Source organism: Anser cygnoides, chromosome 35 (genome assembly GCF_040182565.1).
Source record: "Anser cygnoides isolate HZ-2024a breed goose chromosome 35, Taihu_goose_T2T_genome, whole genome shotgun sequence".
NCBI lineage: Eukaryota > Metazoa > Chordata > Aves > Anseriformes > Anatidae > Anser > Anser cygnoides.
The window spans coordinates 1969380-1992518 of record NC_089907.1 but is presented as its reverse complement, the minus strand read 5'-3'; the positions used below and the strand labels follow the sequence as shown (position 1 = coordinate 1992518).

Genomic DNA, 23139 nt, shown 5'->3' with positions numbered 1-23139 from the left:
CCACGCTGCCGAGCATCCGGTTTGGCTGCGGGAGTCCCGGGTTGGTGGCCCCCGGCCCCGTCCTGGTGGCCCCCGTCCCCTCCTGGTGGCCCTGGTGGCCCCTGGCCCCATCCCGGTGGCCACGGTGGCCCCCGTCCCCATCCTGGTGGCCCCCGTCCCCTCCTGGTGGCCCTTGTCCCTGTTACAGTGGTCCCTGTCCCCATCCTGGTGGCCCTTGTCCCATCCTGGTGGCCTTTGTCCTTCTTATAGTGGTCCCCATCCCCATCCTGGTGGCCCTTGCCCCATCCTGGTGGCCCTTGTACCTGATATAGTTGTCCCTGTCCCCATCCTGGTGGCCCCTGTCCCCATCCTGGTGGCCCTTGTCCCTGTTATAGTGGTCTCTGTCCCCTCCCAGTGGTTCCTGTCCCCATCCTGGTGGCCCTTGTCCCTGTTATAGTGGCCCTTTTCCCCTCCTGGTGGTCCCTGTCCCCATCCTGGTGGCCCTCATCCCTATCTTGGTGGCCCCTGTCCCCTCCTGGTGGTCACTGTCCCTGTTATAGTGGTTCCTGTCCCCTCCTGGTGGTCCCTGTCCCCATCCTGGTGGCCCTCATCCCTATCTTGGTGGCCCCTGTCCCCTCCTGGTGGTCCCTGTCCCATTCTGGTGGCCTCCATCCCCATCCTGGTGGCCCTTGTCCCTGTTATAGTGGTCCCCGTCCCCATCCTGGTGGCCCCTGTCCCTTCCTGGTGGCCTCTGTCCCTGTTATAGTGGTCCCTGTCCCCCTCCTGGTGGCCCTTGTCCCCTCCTGGTGGCCCTTGTCCCTTCCTGGTGGTCCCTGTCCCCATCCTGGTGGCCCTCATCCCTATCTTGGTGGTCCCTGTCCCCTCCTGGTGGCCCTTGTCCCCATCCCCGGTGGTTCCATCATCCCTGTCCCCATCCTGGTGGCCCTTGTCCTGTCCTGGTGGCCCTCGTCCTCATCCCGGTGGCCCTTGTCCCTGTTATAGTGGCCCTTGTCCCCCTCCTGGTGGCTCTTGTCCCCATCCTCGTGGCCCTTGTCCCCATCCCTGGTGGCCCCAAAACCCCCATCCCTGGTGGCCCCCCATCCCCGGTGACCCCAAAACCTTCATCCTAATCCTTGGTAGCCCCCAAAATTTCATCCCCTTCCTTGGTGACCCCAAAACCTTCATCCCAACCCTTGATGGCCCCAAACCCTTCACCCCCACCCGTGGTGACCCCAAAACCTTCACCCCCGTAAGTCCCAATACCTTCACCCCCATCCCTGGTGACCCCAAAACCTCCGTCCCAATCCTTGGTGGCCCCACCATCCCCATCCCTGGTGGTCCCACCATCCTTGGTAGCCCCAAAACCTACGTCCCTTTCCTCAATGACCCCAAACCCTTCCTCCCCATCCCTGATGACCCCAAACCCTTCACCCCCACCCTTGATGACCCCAAACCCTTCACCCTCACTCTTGTTGACCCCAAAACCTTCATCCCCTTCCTTGGTAGCCCCAAAACCTCCATCCCCATAATCTCCCACACCTTCATCCCAAACCTTGATGACCCCAAAACCTTCATCCCAATCGTTGATGACCCCAAACCCTTCACCCCAACCCCCGTTGACCCCAAACCCTTCACCCCCACTCTTGTTGACCCCAAACCCTTCACCCCCAACCCCTGTTGACCCCAAACCTTTCACCCCCAACCCCCATAGACCCCAAACCCTTCACCCCCACTCTTGTTGACCCCAAACCCTTCACCCCCAATCCCTGTTGACCCCAAACGTTCCTCCCCCAATCCCCGTTGACCCCAAATCTTCCACCCCCAACCCCCGTTGACCCCAAATCCTCCACCCCAACCCCTTTTGACCCCAAATCCTCCATCCCCAACCCCTGTTGACCCCAAATCCTCCACCCCCAACCCCCGTTGACCCCAAATCCTCCACCCCCAACCTCCGTTGACCCCAAATCCTTCACCCCCAATCCCCGTTGACCCCAAACCCTTCACCCCCAACCCCCGTTGACCCCAAACCCTTCACCCCAACCCCCGTTGACCCCAAACCCTCCGCCCCCAACCCCCGTTGACCCCAAACCCTCCACCCCCAACCCCCGTTGACCCCAAATCCTCCACCCCCAATCCCCGTTGACCCCAAATCCTCCACCCCCAATCCCCGTTGACCCCAAACCCTTCACCCCAACCCCCGGTGACCCCAAACCCTTCACCCCAACCCCCGGTGACCCCGCAGCGATGGCGGTGCCGGGCTGGAAGCTGCAGCTCCTGGAGAGGCGGCGGCGCGAGGAGGAGGCGGCACGGCGCCGGGAGCGGGAGCAGCGGGAGCGGGCAGCGCAGCTCCCCCCCTGGAAACGGGAGCTGCTGGAACGGCGCCGGGCCAAAACGGGGGGCCCGGGGGGGTCCCGAGGGACCGGAGGGGGGGTCCCGGCGGCGGCGTTGGCCCCGGGGCTGAGCCGGAGCGCCGAGGGTTTGGAGAAGTGCGGGGCCGGCGAGGAGACCCCCGCCACCGCGGTCCCGGGGGGGCGCGTCAGCCGCCTGCTCGGCCGCTTTGCCCCCCGGCCCCCCGGCCGCTCGCTCAGCACCGAGGGGGTCCCCGAGAGCTCCCCCGAGCGGGGGGACGGGGACGGAGAGGGGACCGGGGGACGGGGGGTCGGAGGGGGACAAGGGGTGGGAGGGGGGGTGGGGGACAACGAGGGCGGGGGGACCAGGGAGGGGTTGGGGACAGTTGAGGGGTTGGGGGCAAGTGAGGGAAGGGGGACAATTGAGGGTTTGGGGACAAAAAAGGGGTTGGGGACAGTTGAGGGACAGGGGACAGTTGAGGGTTTGGGGACAAGCAAGGGTTTGGGGACAATTGAGGGACGGGGGACAACCGAGAAACGGGGGACAGCTGAAGGTTTGGGGACAGTTGAGGGTTTGGGGACAGTTGAAGGTTTGGGGACAAGCGAGGGCTTGGGGACAGTTGAGGGACAGGGGACGGTGGAGACCCTCGGGACGGGCAAGGGGGAAGGGGTGGCCACCAGCGCGGGGACGGCGGAGGGACAGGGGACAACCAAGGGGTTGGGGACAGCTGGGGCACGGGGGACACTTAAGGGCTTGGGGACAGTCAGGGGGTGGGGCTCGGTGAAGGGACAGGGGACGGTTGGGGGACAGGGGACATCCGAGGGCTGTAGGGTGGGCAAGGGCCAAGGGTTGGCCACCAGCTTGGGGACAGCTGAGGGCCAGGTGACAACGAAGGGCTTGGGGACAGCCGAGGGACAGGGGACAGCCGAGGGCCATCAGGCGGCTGTCCCCAAGCCCCCCGAGGTGGCCACCAGCCCCGTGACATCTGGTGGCCCGAGCAAGGAGCTGGGGACGGCCGAGGGGACGGTGAGGGGGCTGGTGAGGTCCTGGAAGGTGGCCGAGGGCCGGGGGGGGACGGCGGGTGGCCACGAGGGTGTGGGGACAGCTGAGGGACAGGGGACGGGCAGGGGAGGTGGGGGGGCCACCACGGCGGCCATGACGACAGCCTCAACAACGGCCGTGAGGCCTACGGCGGCCGTGACGCCCTCAACGGTGGCCGTGACGTCCTCAACGGCCGTGACACCTTCAACGGCCACGACGCCCTCAACGGTGGCCATGACGCCCTCAACAACGTCCATAACGCCCTCAACGGCAGCCACGAGGCCTACGGCGGCCATGACGCCCTCAACAGCGGCCATGACGCCCTCAACGACGTCCATGACATCCTCAACGTCCACGACACCTTCAGTGTCCATGACACCCTCAACGACAGCCATGACGCCCTCGACAACGTCCACGACACCCTCAACGGCGGCCGCGAGGCCTACGGCGGCCATGACGCCCTCAACGGCGGCCATGACGCCCTCAACGGCAGCCATGACGCCCTCACCCCCATCGGCGACACCCCCGGTGGCCGTGACGCCCCCGTCGGCCGTGACGCCCGCGCAGGGGCGTGCGGAGGGCGGCGCCGGGGAGGGCCCAACGCCGGGGGGGCCCAGCGGGCCGGCGGCCATGCGAGGGGCTCCCCGCCGCGAGCCCGGCCCCCCGCCGCCGGCCCACCCGGCCCTTCAACGCCGCAGCGGCAACACCATCACAGTGCGGCCCCGGCGCGGGGGGACCGCCGAGGGGGGGTCCCCGGCTCCTGCCGCGCCTCCCGCGCCCCCCGCCGCCCCCCCGGGGCCCCCCAAGAAGCGGTACCCCACGGCCGAGGAGATCCAGGTCATCGGCGGCTACCTGGCCCTGCCCCGCTCCTGCCTGGCCAAGAACGACCCCCACCGCAAGAAGGTAGGGTCCCCGCGTCCCCCCCCCGTGTCCCCCGCCCCGTGTCCCCCCGTGTCCCCCCGAGCCATCCCGGGTCCCCTCGTGGTGCCTTTTGTGCCCCCCCCGATGTCCCCTGAGGTCCTCCTCCGTGTCCCCATCCCCATGTCCCCAACCCCATCCCCATGTCCCTGTCCCTGTCCCCATCCCCGTCCCGTGTCCCCATCCCGTGTCCCCAACCCCATCCCGTGTCCCCATCCCATGTCCCCAACCCTGTCCCGTGTCCCCAACCCCATCCCGTGTCCCCATCCCATGTCCCCAAGCCCGTCCCATGTCCCCGAGCCCCCCCATCTCCTGGACGCCCCCCCCCCCGTCCCTGGTCCCTGTCCCCTCCTGGACCTTCCCGTCCCCATCCTTGTCCCCTTCGTCCCCGTCCCCTCAGTGGCCGCTGTCCCCATCCCCGTCCCTTGCCGGTTCCCCCATCCCCGTCCCCATCTTTGTCCCCTTTTGCCCACCCCCCCGTCCCCATCCTTGTCCCCATCCCTTCCTGGACCCCCCCATGTCCCCCCCCGCCCCCCCCCTTGTCCCCATCCCATGCCACGCCCCCCCTTGTCCCTGTCCCCTCCCTGACACCCCCGTGTCCCCATCTCTGTCCCCATCCTCGCCGCCCTGTACCCCCTCTCCGGTCCCCCAATTTTTTTGGGGGGTGGGGGGGGGCAGCGGGGGCTGGCGGTTGGCCCCCCCCTCACTCCCCCCCATTACCCAGAATCCTTTGGGGCACCCCAAAAACAGGAACCCACACGGGGTGGGGGGGGGGGGGGGAAGGAAGCGGTTGCGGTGGTGGCAGGGCAGGGACACGGGGGTCCCCTGCCCCCCTCCCCCTTCCGCTTCCCATCCCCCGCTCCCTATAGGGCCGCGTGACCCCCCCCACCCCCACCCCCCCGCTCGTTAATAGCCTCCCGTTAATTGCGATTAAGCCGGGAGGGGATTAATTGCCATGGGAATCCTTATGGGGGGGGGGCACGTCACTGTTGGTCCCCGCGGTGTCCCTGTCCCCGCGGTGTCCCCAACCCCACGGTGACCCCGTTTTTAGGGTGTCCCCGCCCCCGTGGTGTCCCCACCCCCGTGGCATCCACGTCCCCACGATGTCCCCAAGCCACCCCCTGTCCCCGGAGCATCCCCATCCCTGTGGGGTCTTCTGGGTGTCCCCAAAACCCCAAAATGTCCCAAAATGTCCCCCAAAACATCCCAAAAATGTCCCCAAAACGTCCCCAACCCCCTGCTGACCCCCCCCCCGGTCCCTGTCCCACGGCATCCCCATCCCCATGGGGTCTTCTGGGTGCCCCCAAAACCCCAAAACGTCCCCAAAATGTCCCCCAAACGTCCCCCAAACGTCCCCCAAACGTCCCCAAACGCCCCAAAATGTCCCCAAAACATCCCCAAACCCCCAAAACGACCCCAAAACGTCCCAAAAACGTCCCCAAATGTCCCAAAAACGTCCCAAATGTCCCCAAACCGTCCCCAACCCCATGCTGACCCCCCCGGGTCCCTCTCCCATGCCATCCCCATCCCCATGGGGTCTTCATGGTGTCCCAAAATGTCCCAAAATGTCCCAACATGTCCCCAAAATGTCCCAAAACGTCCCAAAAATGTCCCCCAAACGTCCCCAAACCCCCCAAAACGTCCCCAAAACGTCCCCAAACATCCCCAAAACGTCCCACCCCCCCAAACGTCCCCCAAACGTCCCCCAAACGTCCCCAAAACGTCCCCAAAACGTCCCAAAATGTCCCCAAAACGTCCCAAACCCCCAAAACATCCCCAAAACATCCCCAAATGTCCCCAAAACGTCCCCAACCCCCCCGTGTCCCCCCCCAGCTGAAGATCTGGTTCAGCGAGCGGGAGCTGGAGCGCACCTTCTGCTACCCCTCCGAGGGGGCTCTGCTGGCGGCCTGGGGCCCCCCCGAGGAGCCCTCGCCCCCCCCGGCCCCCCCCGGGCCCCCCGAGGAAGAGGAGGACGAAGACGACCCCCCCCTGGCACGGGGGCTGCCGGGGGGGCTGCGGGCCCGCGCCCTGCTTGTGGGTGAGTGGGTGCTGGGGGGGGGTCCCTGGGGGGGGTTTTGGGGGGGGCTGGGGGTCTCTGGGGGGGGGTTGGGGGGGCTGGGGGTCCATAGGGGGTTTGGGGGGGGGGGCTGGGGGGGGCTGGAGGTCCCTGGGGGGGTTTGGAGGGGGGGTTTGGGGGGGCTGGGGGTCCCTAGGGGGGTTTGAGGGGGGTTTTTAGGGGGCTTGGGGTCCTTAGGGGGTTTTGAGGGGGGGTTGGGGGGGGGCTGGGGGTCCCTAGGGGGGGGGTTGGGGGGGCTGGGGGGGGCTGGGGGTCCCTAGGGGGGTTTGGGGGAGGTCTCAGGGTTCTCAGAGGGGGTCCTGAGGGGTTTTTGGGGGGGTTTCAGGGTCCCCTGGGGGGGCAGAAGGGTCCTGGGAGGGTTTAGGATCCGCTGGGGGGGGTTTAGGGTCCGCTGGGGGGGGTTTAGGGACCCCTAGGGGGGTTTAGGGTCCCTTGGGGGGGGGTTAGGGTCCCTTGGGGGGGGGTTAGGGTCCTTTGGGGGGGGTCAGGGTCCCCTGGGGGCTTTTTTTGGGGGGGTCCTGGGGTGCCCTGAGGGATTTTGGGGGGCCCAGCGTCCTCTGGGAGAGCTGGGGGGGGCCCAGGGAGGTATTGGGGTGCCCTGGGGGGGGGGGGGGGGGTGTCTCAGTGTCCCTGGAGGGATTTGAGGGGGAGTCCCGGGGGGTTTCTGAGGCGCTCACCCCTGTTCCCCCCCCCCCCCCCCCCTCCAGACGAGTCCTGCCGGCGGTAACCCCAGCCCTGGGGGGGGGTCTCGCCGGTGGGACCCCCCCTAACGGGGCAGGACCCCCCCCCACACAGCGGGGCAGGACGCACGGACCCCGACCCCAAGACGTGGCTGGGGGGGGGGGGCTGCCAGCTCCCCCCCCCCCCCCCTTTTTTTATAGCTTTTTTTTAAATTAGCAGCATCGGGGGTGGGGGGGGGTGGGGAGGGGGGGGATTTTCCTTAACGAGGTTTTTAACCTAATTAAGGGCTTTTTATAGCTGGGGGGGGGGATTTGTCAGTATTGGGTCAGCCGGAGGTGGCCCAGTTAGGAACTGGGCCAGGCCCAGTTTGTGACTGGGCCAACTGGGGCCAAAGCCAAGCAGTATTAATGGAGGGGGGGGGTAATGGGGGGGGGGGGGGGCTTGTGGGCGGGGCCTTTTTTTGTAGGCGGGGCCACGGAGGGAGGCGGGGCTTCCTGGTTTATTTGGGGGGGGCTGGGGGGGCTTCATGATGCGGTTTGGGGGGGGGGGGGGAGAGGGGACGATGGGGGGGGGGAGCGAGGAAGAGGAGGGTGAGGGGGCACAAAATGGCCGGCAGGGGTAGGCCGCAGCCTGCGGCCTGGTCTTGTTGCTATGGAAACGAAGCCTGGGGCCTGGTGTTGTTGCCATGGAAATGAAGCCTGAGGCCTGGTGTTGTCACCGTGGAAACCAAGCCTGCGGCCTGGTCCTGTTGCTATGGAAACGAAGCCAGAGGCCTGGTGATGTTGCCATGGAAACGAAGCCTGCGGCCTGGTTCTGTTGCTATGGAAACCAAGCCTGCGGCCTGGTCCTGTTGCTATGGAAACGAAGCCAGAGGCCTGGTGATGTTGCCATGGAAACGAAGCCTGCGGCCTGGTTCTGTTGCTATGGAAACCAAGCCCAAGGCCTGGTCCTGTTACTATGGAGATGCAGCCTGCGGCCTAGTCCTGTTGCTATGGCAACGAAGCCATGGCATATCCCTGTCGCCGTAGCAACGCAGCCTGCGGTCCTGTACCCTGAAAAACGACAATAAAAAAGAGACGATGGTGGCCGTGACGAGTCGGGGGGTGACACGGCGGGGGTTGGGGTCGGTCTTTACGGTACGGGGGGGGTCGGATTTACAGCGGGGGGGGGGGGGGGGGGGCGCTCGGTTTTTACGGTCGAGCAGCTTTGCGCGCCTACACGAGGTATTACGGTAGCGGCGGAGAGCGCCGCGCGTGCGCGCGGCGCCGCGAAAGGGGCGGGGGAGGGGGGCGGCGCATGCGCAGCCTGCGGCGGCCTCTCGTGATGGCGGCGGCGGGGGGCGGGCAGGCGGCGCTGGAGCGCTGGGTGTCCGGGGAGCTGCAGGAGCTGCTGGGGCTCAGCGGCCGCCACGTCCCCGCCTTCCTGGTGGCGCTGGCCCGGCGGAGCCGCAGCGCCGAGGAGCTGCTGGAGCGGCTGCGCGACACCGAGGCGCTGCGGGTGGAGGAGCCGCGCGTGCGGGCCTTCGCCAGGGAGCTCTGGGGGAAGGTGGGCGGGGCTTCCGGGGGGCGGGGCTTAAAGCGGGAGGGGCTTCCGGTGGGCGGGGCCTCGGCGGGGGGGGCGTGGTTTGGGAAGGAGGAAGCGGGGGCGGGGCTTGGGGGAGGAAGAGGAGGGAGGGGGTGGTGGGGTGGGGGAGGGGCTTGGGTGGGCGGGGCTTGCGGAGTGGGCGGGGCTTGCGGAGTGGGCGGGGCTTGAGGGAGTGGGCGGGGCTTGAGGGAGTGGGAGGGGCTATGGGGCTGGGGGCGGGGCTTATGGGGAGGTGGGCGTGGCCTGTAGGGTGGTGGGCGGGGCTTCACACGAGGGGGGCGTGGCCTCTTTGAGAGTGGGCGGGGCTTGCGGGCCAGAGCAGCGCCGAGGCAGAGGGGGACAACCAATGCTGGGGGTGGTTATTGGGGGGGGGGGCGTGGCCACGTTTAGGGGGCGTGGCCTCACCCAGGGGGGCGTGGCCTCGCCCAGGGGGCGTGGCCTCACCAAGGGGGCGTGGCCTCGCCCAGGGGCCGTTCCCTGACGCTTTCCCCCCCCCCCAGGTCCCCCGGGAGCCCCCCCGGGAGCCCCCCGGCCGCGCGGCCGAGCGGGCGGCGCTGGAGCTGCAGCGGCGCAGCCAAGGCTACCGATTGGTGGAGAGCGACGAGGAGGCGGGGCCCGGGCCCGGCCCCGCCCCCGACATGGCCGCCGCCCGCCGCCGCCGCCGCCACCACCTCCGGCGCCGCCGCTCCGAGTCCCCCGAGGCCTCCAGCAGCCCCTCGCCCCCGCCGCCGGCCCCGTGAGTAGCCCCCGGTTTTTGGGGGGTCCCCCCGGTTATTGGGGTCCCCCCCCATTATTGGGGTCCCCCCGGTTATTGGGGTCTGACCCCCATTAATTGACGCCCACCCCCGTTATTGGGGTCTGACCCTATTAATTGGGGTCCTCCCCCCCCCCGTTATTGGGATCTGACCCCATTATTGGGGGTCCCCCCCTTGGCTTTGGGGTCCCCCCCCTGTTATTGGGGTCCCCCCGGTTATTGGGGTCTGACCCCCATTAATTGATGCCCACCCCAGTTATTGGGGTCTGACCCTATTAATTGGGGTCCTCCCCCCCCCGTTATTGGGATCTGACCCCATTATTGGGGGTCCCCCCTTGGTTTTGGGGTCCCCCCCTGCTATTGGGGTCCCCCCAGTTTTTGGGGTCTGATCCACATTAATTGATGCCCACCCCCGTTATCGGGGTCTGAGCCTATTAATTGGGGTCCTCCCCCCCCTGTTATTGGGATCTGACCCCATTATTGGGGTCCCCCCATGGCTATCGGGGCCCCCCCCATTAATTGGGCCCCTCTAGGTTATTGGGGTCTGACCCCATTAATTGGGGTCCCCCCCCATTAATTAGACCCCCCCTGGTTATTGGGGTCCCCCCCAAGTTATTGAGGTCCCCCCAGTTATTGGGTCTGACCCCATTATTGGGGTCCCCCCCTTGTTTATGAGGGCTGATCTCATTAATTGGGGTCCCCCCCATTAATTGGGGCCCCTCCCAGGTTATTGGGGTCCCCCCAGTTATTGGGGTTTCCCCTGGTTATTGGGGTCCTTTCATGGTTATTGGGGTCCCCCATGGCTGTTGGGGTCCCTCCAGTGTTTGGGATCCCCCCCAGTTATCGGTTTTCCCCCAGGTTATTGGGGTCCCCCCCAGTTATTGGGGGCTCTTTGGGGTCCCCCTTCCAATGTCAAGTCCCCTTCCAGCCTTTTGGGGTCCCCTTAAACTCTTAGGATCCCCTTAAACTCTTAGGATCCCCTTAAACTTTTGGTGATCCCTTAAAGTTTTGGGGTCCCCCGTGAACTTTTAGGGTCTCCTTGAACTTTTGAGGTCCCCTTAAACTTTTAGGGTCCCCTTAAACTTTTGGGGTCCCCCTTAAACTTTTGGGGTCACCCTTGAACTTTTAGGATTCCCCTGAGCTTTTGGGGTCCCCTTAAACTTTTAGGCTCCCCTTTACCTTTTCGGCTCCTTTCCTCCCCACCTTTTAGGGTTTCTCACCCCGTCCAAAACCCACGGACGTCTCCCTCTCTTCCTAACCCTTTCGGGGTCCTCCCTTTGATCCGGGACCCTCCGAAACTTTTGGGGTCCCCCCTTTTACAGGGCTCCGGAACCCCCCGAGGAGCCGGAGGCGGAATGGGAAGCGTCGGAGCGCGAGCGCCTGCGGGACCTGGAGGAACGGGACGCCTTCGCCGAGCGCCTCCGCCGCCGCGACCGCGACCGCACCCGCCACGTCCTCGCCCGCCCCGACGCCAAGGTGCCCCCCCCGGGAGGGGTCCTTATGGGGTCAGGGGGGCGTTTTGGGGTCCCCCGTGTGGGTTGTGGAGTCCCTGGGGTGGGTTTTGGTTCCTTTAGGGGGGTTTGGGGGAGTCGCGGGGGCGTCCCGATGAGCTTCTGGGGGTTTTCGGGGTGAGTTTTGGGGTCCTTAGGTGGCCTTTGGGGTCCTTGGGTGGCCTTTGGGGTCCTTGGGTGGGATTTGGGGGTCACTGGAGTAGGTTTGGGGTCCTTGGGTGGGATTTGGGGCGTCTGGGGGGAGTTGGGGGGTCGTTGGAGTGGGTTTGGGGTCCTTGGGTGGGATTTGGGGGTCGCTGGTTGGGATCGGGGCTCCTGGATGGGATTCTGGGGCTCTTGGATGGGATTTTGGGGGCCTCTGCTTGGGACTAGGGGTCCTGGATGGGGTTTTGGGGGTCTCTGGTTCGGATTTTGGGGGTCTCTGGTTGGGATTGGGGCTCCTGGATGGGATTTTGGGCCTCCTGGATGGGATTTTGGGTGCTTCTCGTTGAGACTGGGACTCCGGGATGGGATTTTGGGGGTCTCGGATGGGATTTGGGGGGGTCTCTGGTTGGGATTAGGGCTCCTGGATGGCATTTGGGGGCTCCTGGATGGGATTTGGGGGCTCCTGGATAGGATTTTGGGGGTCTCTGCTTGAGACTGGGACTCCTGGATGGGATTTGGGGGCTCCTGGATGGGTTTTTGGGTGTTTCTGGTTGACACTGGGGCTCCTGGATGGGATTTTGGGGCTTGTGGATGGGATTTTGGGGCTCCTGGGTGGGATTTCGAGTGTCTGTGGTTGGAACTGGGTGTTTTTGGATGGGATTTTGGGGGTCTCTGGTTGGGACTGGGGGTCCTGGTTGGGATTTTAGGGTCTCTTCTTTGGACTGGGGGCTCTCACCCACCTCCCGCTTAAGATTTGGGGTCCCTGGGTGTGCGACCTGACGTTTTTTGGGTCTTATTAGGGTTTTTTTCTCTCCTTAACCAAATCCGTCCCCTTGATCCCCTTCTCCCTCCCTTTCCCTCTCCTCCCCAGGCTTACGAAGAAGCTCAGAAACGCCTCAAAGTCGCCGAAGAAGACCAAAAAACCATGGTGAGCCCCCGAAACTCCCTGTCGAGGGGACGTGTGTCCCCCCCCAGGAACCCTACCACCCCGCAAACCCCTTCCCCGCTCGTCCCCAGGTCCCCGAGCTGCGGAAGAAATCCCGCCGGGAATATTTGGCCAAGAGGGAGCGGGATAAACTCGAGGAGCTGGAGGCGGAGATCGCCGACGAGGAATATCTCTTCGGGGAGGAGACGCTGACGGGCGCCGAGCGGCGCGAGCTCGAGTACAAGCGGCGCGTGCGGGACCTGGCGCGCGAGTACAAGCGGGCAGGCGAGAAGGAGAAGCTGGAGAAGAGCAACCGCTACTACATGCCCGAGGAGACGCGGGGGAAGGTGGGAAGAAGGGGGTTTGGGGGGGTTTTGGGGGGTTTTGGGGGTTCTCAGCACGGAAAATCCATGGGGTGGGTGGGTTTTGGGGTGGTTTGGGGGCTCTCGGCACAGAAAATCCATGGGATGAGTGGTTATTGGGGTGGTTTGGGGGCTCTCGGCACAGAAAATCCATGGGGTGAGTGGGTTTTGGGGTGGTTTGGGGGCCCTTGGCATGGAAAATCCATGGGATGAGTGGTTATTGGGGTGGTTTGGGGGCTCTCGGCGCAGAAAATCCATGGGGTGAGGGGATTTCGAGGTAGGTTGGGGGCTCTAGGCGAAGAAAATCCGTGGGGTTTGTATGTTTTGGGGTGGTTTGGGGGCTCTCGGCACAGAAAATCCATGGGGTGAGTGGATGGGTGGATTTCAAGGTAGGCTGGGGGCTCTAGGCAAAGAAAATCCATGGGGTGAGTAGGCTTCAAGGTGGTTTGGGGGTTCTTGGCGCGTAAAGTCTATGGGGTTTGTATGTTTTGGGGTGGTTTGGGGGCTCTCGGCACGGAAAATCCATGGGATGAGTGGGTTTTGGGGTGGTTTGGGGGCTCTCAGCAATGAAAACCCAAGGGATATGTGGGTTTCAAGGTGGTTTGGGGGCTCTTGGCACAAAAAATCCATGGGGTGAGTGGGTTTTGGGGTGGTTTTAAAGCTCTCAGCAACGAAAACCCAAGGGATATGTGGGTTTCAAGGTGGTTTGGGGGCTCTTGGCACAAAAAATCCATGGGGTGAGTGGGTTTTGGGGTGGTTTTAGAGCTCTCAGCAACGAAAACCCAAGGGATATGTGGGTTTCAAGGTGGTTTGGGGGCTCTTGGCACAAAAAATCCATGGGATGAGTGGGTCTTGGGGTGGTTTGGGGGCTCACGGCATCAAAAATCGACAGGATGAGTAGCTTTCAAAGTGGTTTTGGGGTTCTTGGCGCAGAAAATCCATGGGATTTGTATGTGTTGGGATGGTTTGGGGTCTCTTGGCACAGAAAACCCAAGGGATGTGTAGGTTTTGGGGTAGTTTGGGGTCTCTCGGTGCAGAAAATCCATGGGGCGGGTGGGTTTTAGGGTGGTTTTGGGGCTCTTGGCGTAGAAAATCCGTGGCGCGAGTGGGTTTTGGGGTGGTTCGGGGGTTCTCAGCACGGAAAATCCATGGGGTGGGTGGGTTTGGGGGTGGTTTGGGGGCCCTTGGCACAGAAAATGCATGGGATGAGTGGGTTTGGGGTGGTTTGAGGGTTTCAGCACAGGAGATCCGTAGGATGACTGGGTTTTGGAGTGGTTTGGGGGCTCTTGGCGCAGAAAATCCATGGGATGCGTGAGTTTTGGGTCGCTTTCATGTCTTTCACCATAGCAAAACCCTGGAACACGCCTTTTCTGCGGCGTTTTCGCTGCTCTTCCACCCCCATCAAAGCCCCAGCTGCGCCGATTTTGGGTCATTTTCTCACTTTTTACCCCTTCCCGTAGAAAATCCCGGAACGCGAGGAGCCGGGGACGGAAGAGGAGCGCTTGGCCCCGCGGGACGAGCAGCGGCGCTGGGAGGAGGAGCGCATGGGGGCGGCCGCCCTGCGGTTCGGGGCGCGCGACGCCGCCCGCCGCCAGCCCTCCCGCGACTACGACTTCGTGCTGGAGGAGGACGAGATGATCCAGTTCGTCAGTGCCGTGCAGATGCAGGGCACCGAGCCCGACAAGGTGGGCTTGGGGGGGGGTTGGGGTGATGGAGAGGGGATTTGGGGTGCTGGAGGGGGTCCCGGGGTGCTGGGAGGCACCTGGGAATGATGGAGGGGGGATTTGGGGTGCTGGAGGGGGTCCCAGGGGTGCTGGGGGTCATCTGGGAGTGATGGAGGGGGGATTTGGGGTGCTGGAGGGGGTCCCAGGGGTGCTGGGGGTCATCTGGGAGTGATGGAGGGGGGATTTGGGGTGCTGGAGGGGGTCCCAGGGGCACTGGGAGGCACCTGGGAGTGATGCAGGGGGGATTTGGGGTGCTGGAGGGGGTTTTCGGGGTGCTGGGGACCATAAATAGGGGATTTGGGGTGCTGGAGGGGATCTAGGGGTGGACAAGAGGGGAATAGGGGTAGCGAAGAGGGGATTTGGGGTGGCCAAGAGGGGATTTGGGGTGGAAAAGAAGGGAATTAGGTGGCCGAGAGGGGATTTGGGGTGTCGGAGAAGAGTTTTGGGGATCCTGGATGCCATAAATAGGGGATTTGTGGTGCTGGAGGGGATCTAGGGGTGGCGAAGCAGGGATTTGGGGTAGCCAAGAGTGGATTTGGGTTGGCCAAGAGGGAATTTGGGTTGGCCAAGAGGAAATTTGGGGTGGCTAAGAGTGGATTTGGGGTGGCTAAGAGGGGATTTGGGTTGGCCAAGAGGGGATTTGGGGTAGTAAAGAGGGAATTTGGGGTAGCAAAGAGGAAATTTGGGGTGGCCACGAGTGGATTTGGGGTGGCTAAGAGGGGATTTGGGTTGGCCAAAAGGGGATTTGGGCTGGAAAAGAAGGGATTTAGGTGGCCAAGAGGCGATTTGGGTTGGCCAAGAGGAGATTTGGGGTGGAAAAGAGGGGATTTAGGTGGCCAAGAGGGGATTTGGGGTGTCGGAGGAGAGTTTTGGGGATCCTGGATGCCATAAATAGGGGATTTGGGGTGCTGGAGGGGATCTAGGGGTGGCAAAGCGGGGATTTGGAGTAGCCAAGAGGGAATTTGGGTTGGCCAAGAGTGGATTTGGGTTGGCCAAGAGGGAATTTGGGTTGGCCGAGAGTGGATTTGAGGTAGTAAAGAGGGGATTTGGGGCAGTCAAGAGGGAATTTGGGGTGGCCGAGAGGGGATTTGGGTTGGCCAGGAGGGGTTTGGGGTTGGCTAGGAGGGGTTTGGGGTTGGCCAAGAGTGGATTTGGGATAGTAAAGAGGGAATTTGGGGTAGCAAAGAGGAAATTTGGGGTGGCCACGAGTGGATTTGGGGTGGCTAAGAGGGGATTTGGGTTGGCCAAGAGGGGATTTGGGCTGGAAAAGAAGGGATTTGGGGTGGCCAAGAGGGGATTTGGGGTGGCCAAGAGGGGATTTGGGGTGGCCAAGAGGGGATTTGGGTTGGCCAAGAGGGGATTTGGGGTGGAAAAGAGGGGATTTAGGTGGCAAGAGGTGATTTGGGGTGGCAAAGGGTACAAAGGGGCTTCGGAGGTGACCCGGGGCGATGACGGGGAGGGGTCCATGGGGCCGTCGGTGACATCGGGGCCGCAGGAGGCGCCGGCGGCGGTGCCGGAGGCGGAGCGGCGTCGGCAGTCGGCGCAGGAGGTGCGCCGCAGCCTCCCCATCTTCCCCTACCGCGACGAGCTGGTGGCCGCCGTCGCCCGCCACCAGATCCTGGTCATCGAGGGCGAGACGGGCTCGGGGAAAACCACCCAGATCCCCCAGTACCTGCACGAGGAGGTGAGGGCGACGGGCTTGGGGGGGCGTCGGGGGGGTGATGGGGGGGAAATGAGGGGGTTTGGGGGCATCGGGGGCAATAGGGAGGAAATTAGAGGGGTAGATAAAGGGGTAGGGGGGTAGATTAGAGGATTTTGGGGCATTGGGGGCAACAGGGAGGAAGTTGGAGGGGTAGATAAAGGGGTTGGGGGGCATCGGGTGGGTGCTGGGGGGGTAAATGAGGGGGTTTGGGGGCGTCGGGGGCAATAAGGAAGAAATTAGAGGGGTAGATAAAGGGATTGGGGGGTGATGTGGGGGAAAATGAGGGGGTTTGGGGGCATCGGGGGCAATAGGGAGGAAATTAGAGGGGTAGATAAAGGGGTTGGGGGGTGATGGGGGGGTAAATGAGGGGGTTTTGGGGCATCAGGGGCAATAGGGATGAAATAAGAGGGGTAGATAAAGGGGTTGGGGGGTGATGGGGTAAATGAGGGGGTTTTGGGGCATCGGGGGCAATAGGGAGGAAATTAGAAGGGTAGATAAAGGGGTTGGGGGATAGATAAGGGAGGTGGGGGGGTAAATTAGGGTATTTGGGGACATTGGGGGCAACAGGGAGGAAGTTGGAGGGGTAGATAAAGGGGTTGGGGGGTGCTGGGGGGGTAAATGTGGGGGTTTTGGGGCGTTGGGGGTAGTAGAGAGGAAATTAGAGGGGCAGATAAAGGGGTAGGGGGTAAATAATGGGGTTTGGGGGCAATAGGGAGGAAATTAGAGGGGTAGATAAAGGGGTTGGGGGGCAGATAAGGGAGGTGGGGGGCGAATAATGGGGCTGGGGGGGGCAATAGGGCGCTGGGAGTTTATAGGGGACGCTGGGGGGATAGGGGAGCTGGGGGGCAAATAAGGGGGCATGGGGGGGGGGGCAATAGGAAGGAGCTGGGGGGGCGGTAGGGGGCAGGGGGACCCCCCCGAGCTGTCCCCAACCCCCCCCCCCATCCCGGTGTCCCCCCCCCCCCAGGGCTACACGCGGCAGGGGCTGAAGATCGGGATCACGCAGCCGCGGCGCGTGGCCGCCATGAGCGTGGCCGCCCGGGTCGCCGTCGAGATGGGCACCAAGCTGGGCAACGAGGTGAGGCGGGGGGGGGACGCCTGGGGACACTTGGGGACACTTGGGGACACGTGGGGACATCGGGGGGTGGGGGGGGGACACGGGGACACAGGGCGCCCCAAGGGGCGGCTTGGGTGGCCCCAGGGGGGGATTTTGGGGTCGTGTCCCCGTCTAAAGGGACACGCGTCCCACACCTTAAGGACCCTGGGGACACGTGTCCCCCGTTTTGGGGACCCCCCGGGGGGACCTCGGGGACACGTCCTTGTCCTCGGGGACCTCGGGGACGCGCCCCCAATCCTGAAGACCCCAGGGCCGCGACCCGCTCCGGGGGACCCGTCCCCTTTTTTAGGGTCCCCCGGGGGGCATTTGGGGACCCCGAACGACCGAAGGGGCACCGTGGGGGACGCTGGGGGGGGGGTGAGGGGACGTCGGGGACCCCCGGGTGACGCGTCCCCGTCCCCAGGTGGGGTACAGCATCCGCTTCGAGGACTGCACGTCGGAGCGGACGGTGCTCAAGTACATGACGGACGGGATGCTGCTGCGGGAGTTCCTCACCGAGCCCGACCTCGGCTCCTACAGGTGGCCTTGGGGACACCGGCGGACATCGGGGGACACCGGGGGACATTGGGGGACGCGAGGGGACACCGGGGACGCGAGGGGACACCGGGGACGCTGGGGGGACTGAAGGGGGCGTCGGGGTTGATGTGGGTGTGGGGGTGTCGGGGGAGAGGCAGCAGGGTGGTGGCGGGGGGGACGTTGGGGGGTTGGTGGCACTTGGGTAGAAGGGGCTTTGGGGACACCGGGGACACCGGGGGCGCGGGTTTGGGGACGTAAGGGTGCGCTGGCCTCGTCCTTCGTCTGATTGCTGTCCCCTCGCTGTCCCCTCTTGGCCTTGGTGCGGTCACCCTGTCCCCGTCATGTCCCCCCGTGTCCCCCCGTGTCCCTGTGTCCCCCAACATCCCTATGTCCCCCCGTGTCCCCATCTCCCCCAATGTCCTCTTGTCCCCCAATGTCCCTGTGTCCCCCTGTATCCCTCCGTGTCCCCGTACCCCCCCCGTGTCCCCATGTCCCCGTGTCCCCATGTCCCCGTATCCCCCCGTGTCCCCCTATGTCCCCGTGTCCCCATGTCCCCATGTCTGTCCCTATGTCTATCCCCATCCCCATCCCCATGTCCTCCCGTGTCCCCGTGTCCCCCCATGTCCCCGTGTCCCCCTATGTCCCCATGTCCCCCCATGTCTCCATACCCCCCCGTGTCCCCCCGTGTCCCCACGTCCCCCAACATCCCCATGTCCTCCCGTGTCCCCATCTCCCCCGATGTCCTCTTGTCCCCCCGTGTCCCCATGTTCCCCCATGTCCCCGTGTCCCCTGTATCCCCCCGTGACCCCGTACCCCCCCATGTCCCCCCATATTCCCCCGTGTCCCCATGTCCCCATGTCCCCCTATGTCCCCATGTCCCCCCGTGTCCCCATGTCCCCCCGTGTCCCCATGTCCCCCCGTGTCCCTGTATCCCCCTGTGTCCCCATGTCCCCCCATGTCCCCCCATGTCCCCCCGTGTCCCCCCCTGTCCCCCCGCGTCCCCCCCCGGCAGCGTGATCATGGTGGACGAGGCGCACGAGCGCACGCTGCACACGGACGTGCTGTTCGGGCTGATCAAGGACATCGCGCGGTTCCGGCCGCAGCTGAAGGTGCTGGTGGCCTCGGCCACGCTGGACACGCAGCGCTTCTCCGCCTTCTTCGACCACGCGCCCGTCTTCCGCATCCCCGGGCGGCGCTTCCCCGTCGACATCTACTACACCAAGGTGGGGCGCGGGGGGGGACCCGGGGGGACGGGGGGACACGGGGACGTTGGGGGACATGGGGATGTTGGGGGTCATGGGGACACAGGGACATTGGGGGACACGGGGACGTTGGGGACACAGGGACACGGGGGGACATGGGGATGTTGGGGGACATGGGGGGAGATGGGAACATGGGGACATTGGGGGACATGGGGACCTTGGGGGCGTTGGGGAACACGGAGACACAGGGGGAGATGGGGACACAGGGGGAGATGGGGACACTGGGGGACACGGGGACGTTGGGGACACAGGGACATGGGGGGACATGGGGATGTTGGGGGCGTTGGGGGACATGGGGACATGGGGGGATACGGGGACACGGGGACATGGGGACGATAGGGGACATGGGGATGTTGGGGGTGTTGGGGGACACGGGGACATTGGGGGACACAGGGACGTTGGGGGCGTTGGGGGACACGGGGACAGGGGGACATGGGGGGAGATGGGGACATGGGGACACAGGGACGTTGAGGGACACGGGGACGTTGGGGGCATTGGGGGACACGGGGACACGGGGGGAGATGGGGACACTGGGGGACACGGGGACATGGGGACACGGGGACATTGGGGGACACGGGGACATGGCGACACGGGGACATTGGGGGACACGGGGATGTTGGGGACGATGGGGGACATTGGGGGCATTGGGGGACACAGGGACACGGGGGGAGATGGGGAGATGGGGACACGGGGGGAAATGGGGACACTGGGGGACATGGGGACACGGGGACATTGGGGGACACAGGGATGTTGGGGCCGTTGGGGGACATGGGGACATAGTGATGTTGGGGGACATGGGGACGTTGGGGATGTTGGGGGACATTGGGGGACACGGGGGGACATTGGGGGACATGGGGACGTTCGGGGACGTTGGGGACATTGGGGGACATGGGGACGTTGGGGGTGTTCGGGAACACAGGGACATGGGGACATTGGGGGACATGGGGACATTGGGGGACATGGGGGCGTTGGGGGACACGGGGACGTTGGGGGCGTTGGGGGACATGGACACAGGGGGACATGGGGACAGGGATGGGGACAGGGGGATGTTGGGGGACACGGGGATGTTGGGGGCGTTGGGGGACACGGGGACACGGGGGAGATGGGGACATGGGGACACGGGGACATGGGGGGACCTGGGAACACTGGGGGACAAAGGGACATTGGGGGACATGGGGACACGTGGACACTGGGGACACGAGGACATTATGGGACCCAGGGGGACATTGGGGGACACGGGGACATTGGGGGACACGGGGGCGTGGGGGGACATCAGGGGGACAGGGGGACATGGGGAGACGAGGGGACACGGGGACATTGGGGGACAGGGGGGATGTGGGGACAAGGGGACCGGGGGGGGATATGGGGACACGGGGGGAACACGGGGGGGACACTGGGGGGACACGGGGGGGACACGGGGGGACACAGGGACGCCAGGCGCCGTGGGGTCGCCACGGGGCCCAGAGAAGGCGTGGCGCTGAGGGACGGGGGGACGCCACCTCAGGGAGGGGACAGAGGGACTCGGGGACACCGGGTGCTGATGTCCCCACCCCCCGTGTCCCCCCCTCCGTGTCCCCACCCCCGTGTCCCCCTCCCCCGTGTCCCCCCCCGCAGGCGCCCGAGGCCGACTACCTGGAGGCGTGCGTGGTGTCGGTGCTGCAGATCCACGTCACCCAGCCCCCCGGGGACATCCTCGTCTTCCTCACCGGCCAGGTGGGTGCCACCCCCGTGTCACCCCCCGTGTCACCCCCCTGGGGGTCCCCTCCCCCCCCCCCGTCACCCCAGCCCCCCGGGGACGACCTCGGTGGCGTGTGGGAGGGGGCGGCCGGTGTCACCCCCCTGCCGCCGCGCTGCGTCCGCGCCGTCCGTGCCGCCCTCGTGTCCCTGGTGTCACCTGGGTGCCGCCAGTGTCCCCAAGCGTCCCCGTGCCCCCAGCGTCCCTGATGTCCCTGAATGTCCCCTGGGTGTCCCCGGCGTCCCTGATGTCCCCGGGGTGTCCCCTGGGTGTCCCCATCACCACGGGTGTCCCCGGTCCTCCCTGTGTCCATGGTGTCCCCGTCCATCCAGGTGTCCCCATCCTCCTGGTGTCCCCGCTGTCCCCGAGTGTCCCCATGCCCCTGGTGTCCCCTCGGTGTCCCCATCCTCCTCGTGTCCATGGTGTCCCCATATGTCCAGGTGTCCCCGTGCCCCTGGTGTCCCTGATGTCCCCTAGGTGTCCCCATCACCACGGTGCCCCTGTCCATCCAGGTGTCCCCATGCCCCCAATGTCCCCAAGTGTCCCCATGTCCCTGATGTCCCCATGCCCCTGGTGCCCCCCGTCTCCCTGATGTCCCCGAGTGTCCCCATGCCCCCGATGTCCCCAAGTGTCCCCATGTCCCCAGTGTCCCCATGCCCCTGGTGTCCCTGATGTCCCCGAGTGTCCCCATGTCCCCGACATCCCTGAGTGTCCCCGGTGTCCCCGAGTGTCCCCATGCCCCCGACATCCCCGAGTGTCCCCGTGCCCCCGGTGTCCCTGATGTCCCCGTGCCCCCGGTGTCCTTGATGTCCCCGTGCCCCTGGTGTTCCTGGTGCCCCCGATGTCCCCGTGCCCCTGGTGCCCCTGCTGTCCCCGAGTGTCCTCATGCCCCTGATGTCCCCGAGTGTCCCCATGTCCCCATGCCCCTGAGTGTCCCCATGCCCCCGGTGTCCCCGAGCGTCCCCGTGCCCCCGGTGTCCCTGATGTCCCCGAGTGTCCCCGTGCCCCCGCTGTCCCTGATGTCCCCGTGCCCCCGGTGTCCCTTATGTCCCTGTGCCTCTGGTGTCCCTGATGTCCCTGAGTGTCCCCATGCCCCTGGTGCCCCCGATGTCCCCGTGCCCCTGGTGCCCCTGCTGTCCCCGAGTGTCCCCATGCCCCTGCTGTCCCCGAGTGTCCCCATGCCCCTGATGTCCCCGAGTGTCCCCATGTCCCCGATGTCCCCATGCCCCCGACATCCCTGAGCATCCCCGTGCCCCTGATGTCCCTGACGTCCCCAAGCGTCCCCGCGCCCCCGATGTCCCCGAGTGTCCCCATGTCCCCGATGTCCCCGTGCCCCCGGTGCCCCCGCTGTCCCTGAGTGTCCCCGCGCCCCCCCGCTGTCCCTGACGCCCCCCGGGGCTGTCCCCCGCGGCAGGAGGAGATCGAGGCGTGCGTGGAGCTGCTGCAGGAGCGCTGCCGCCGCCTGGGCTCCAAGCTGGCCGAGCTGCTGGTGCTGCCCATCTACGCCAACCTCCCCTCCGACATGCAGGCGCGCATCTTCGAACCCACCCCGCCCGGAGCCCGCAAGGTGCGCGCCGCCCCTTTAAGAGGGGGGGGCGGGGCCTCGGGAAGGGGCGGGGCCTCGGGAGGGGGCGGGGCCTGGGAGGGGGCGGGGCCTGGGAGGGCTGGGTAGGAGGGGGTGGAGCCTAACGGGGTGGGGTGCGAGGGGGCGGGGTCTAATGGGGTGGGGTTCGAGGGGGTGGGGCCTAATGGGGTGGGGTCGGAGGGGGTGGAGCCTAATAGGGTGGGGTCTGGTTAGGGGGTGGAGTCTAATAGGGTGTGGTCGGAGGGGGTGGAGCCTAATAGGGTGGGGTCTGAGGGAGGTGGGGTCTGATAGGGTGTGGTCGGAGGGGCGGGGCTTAATTGGGTGGGGTTTGATTAGGGGGTGGAGCCTAATGGGGTGGGGTCCGAGGGGGTGGAGCCTAAGAGGGTGGGGTCTGATTAAGGGGTGGAGCCTATTAGGGTGGGGTCTGAGGGAGGTGGAGCCTACTAGGGTGGGGTCTAAGGGGGTGGGGTCTAAGGGGGTGGAGCCTAATAGGGCGGGGTTGGAGGGGTGGAGCCTAACAGGGTGGGGTCTATTAGGGCGGAGCCCGAGGGGTGGGACTTAATGGGGTGGGGTCTGATTGGGGGGTGGAGCCTAATAGGGTGGGGTCTAAGGGGGTGGAGCTTAAGGGGGTGGAGCTGATGGGGTTTGGGTGGGGCTTAAGGGGGAGGGGCTTAATGGGGCAGGGCCTGATTGGGTGGTAGTAAAGGGGTGGAGCCTAATAGGGTGGGGTCAGAGGGGGGTGGAGCCTAATAGGGTGGAGATCGGAGGGGGTGGAGCCTAATAGGGTGGGGTCCAAGGGGGTGGAGTCGATGGAGGTGGGGCTTAAGAGGGCGGGGCACGGGGGTGGGGCTCCCGGGGTAGGTCTGGGTGGGCTCAAGGGGGCGGGGCTTAGCAGGGCGTGCCCCGGGCGGGGCAGAAGGGGGTGGGGGCGGGGGGGGCGTGTCCCACGAGGTCCCCGCCCCCAGGTGGTGGTGGCCACCAACATCGCGGAGACGTCGGTGACCATCGACGGCATCGTCTACGTGCTGGACCCCGGCTTCTGCAAGCAGAAGAGCTACAGCGCCCGCACCGGCATGGAGTCCCTCGTCGTCACCCCCTGCTCCCGGGTACGGCCCCGTGGCCCCCCGGCCCCCGGCCCCGTGGCCCCATGGCCCCTGTCCCCGTGTCCCCATG

At 65.5% G+C, this 23139-nt stretch overlaps 2 protein-coding genes across 3 annotated transcripts in view; both read left to right on the top strand.

Moving 5' to 3' along the window:
• Positions 1–2682: 2682 nt before the first annotated feature.
• PPP1R18 (protein phosphatase 1 regulatory subunit 18) lies at positions 2683–8132 on the top strand. The gene is made up of 3 exons (XM_066986679.1): positions 2683–4272; positions 6121–6325; positions 7072–8132. Exons 1-3 carry the CDS (start codon positions 3484–3486, stop codon positions 7089–7091), a joined length of 1014 nt encoding a protein of 337 aa, XP_066842780.1. The 5' UTR covers positions 2683–3483; the 3' UTR covers positions 7092–8132.
• A 212-nt stretch (positions 8133–8344) lies between these two features.
• Positions 8345–23139, top strand: part of DHX16 (DEAH-box helicase 16) — a 23757-nt gene continuing 8962 nt past the window's right edge. Inside the window, exons 1-13 of one of the 2 annotated variants that reach the window (XM_066986663.1) lie at positions 8345–8590; positions 9142–9365; positions 10706–10859; positions 11910–11966; positions 12056–12310; positions 13786–14010; positions 15545–15733; positions 16719–16829; positions 17272–17387; positions 18397–18607; positions 20261–20359; positions 21796–21948; positions 22932–23072. In XM_066986663.1, the coding sequence (XP_066842764.1) occupies positions 8369–8590; positions 9142–9365; positions 10706–10859; positions 11910–11966; positions 12056–12310; positions 13786–14010; positions 15545–15733; positions 16719–16829; positions 17272–17387; positions 18397–18607; positions 20261–20359; positions 21796–21948; positions 22932–23072 (2157 nt within the window). In that variant the 5' untranslated portion in view covers positions 8345–8368. Of the gene's footprint in view, positions 8591–9129; positions 9366–10705; positions 10860–11909; positions 11967–12055; positions 12311–13785; positions 14011–15544; positions 15734–16718; positions 16830–17271; positions 17388–18396; positions 18608–20260; positions 20360–21795; positions 21949–22931; positions 23073–23139 lie in introns of both variants that reach the window. The other variant, XM_066986662.1, reaches the window with a different exon arrangement.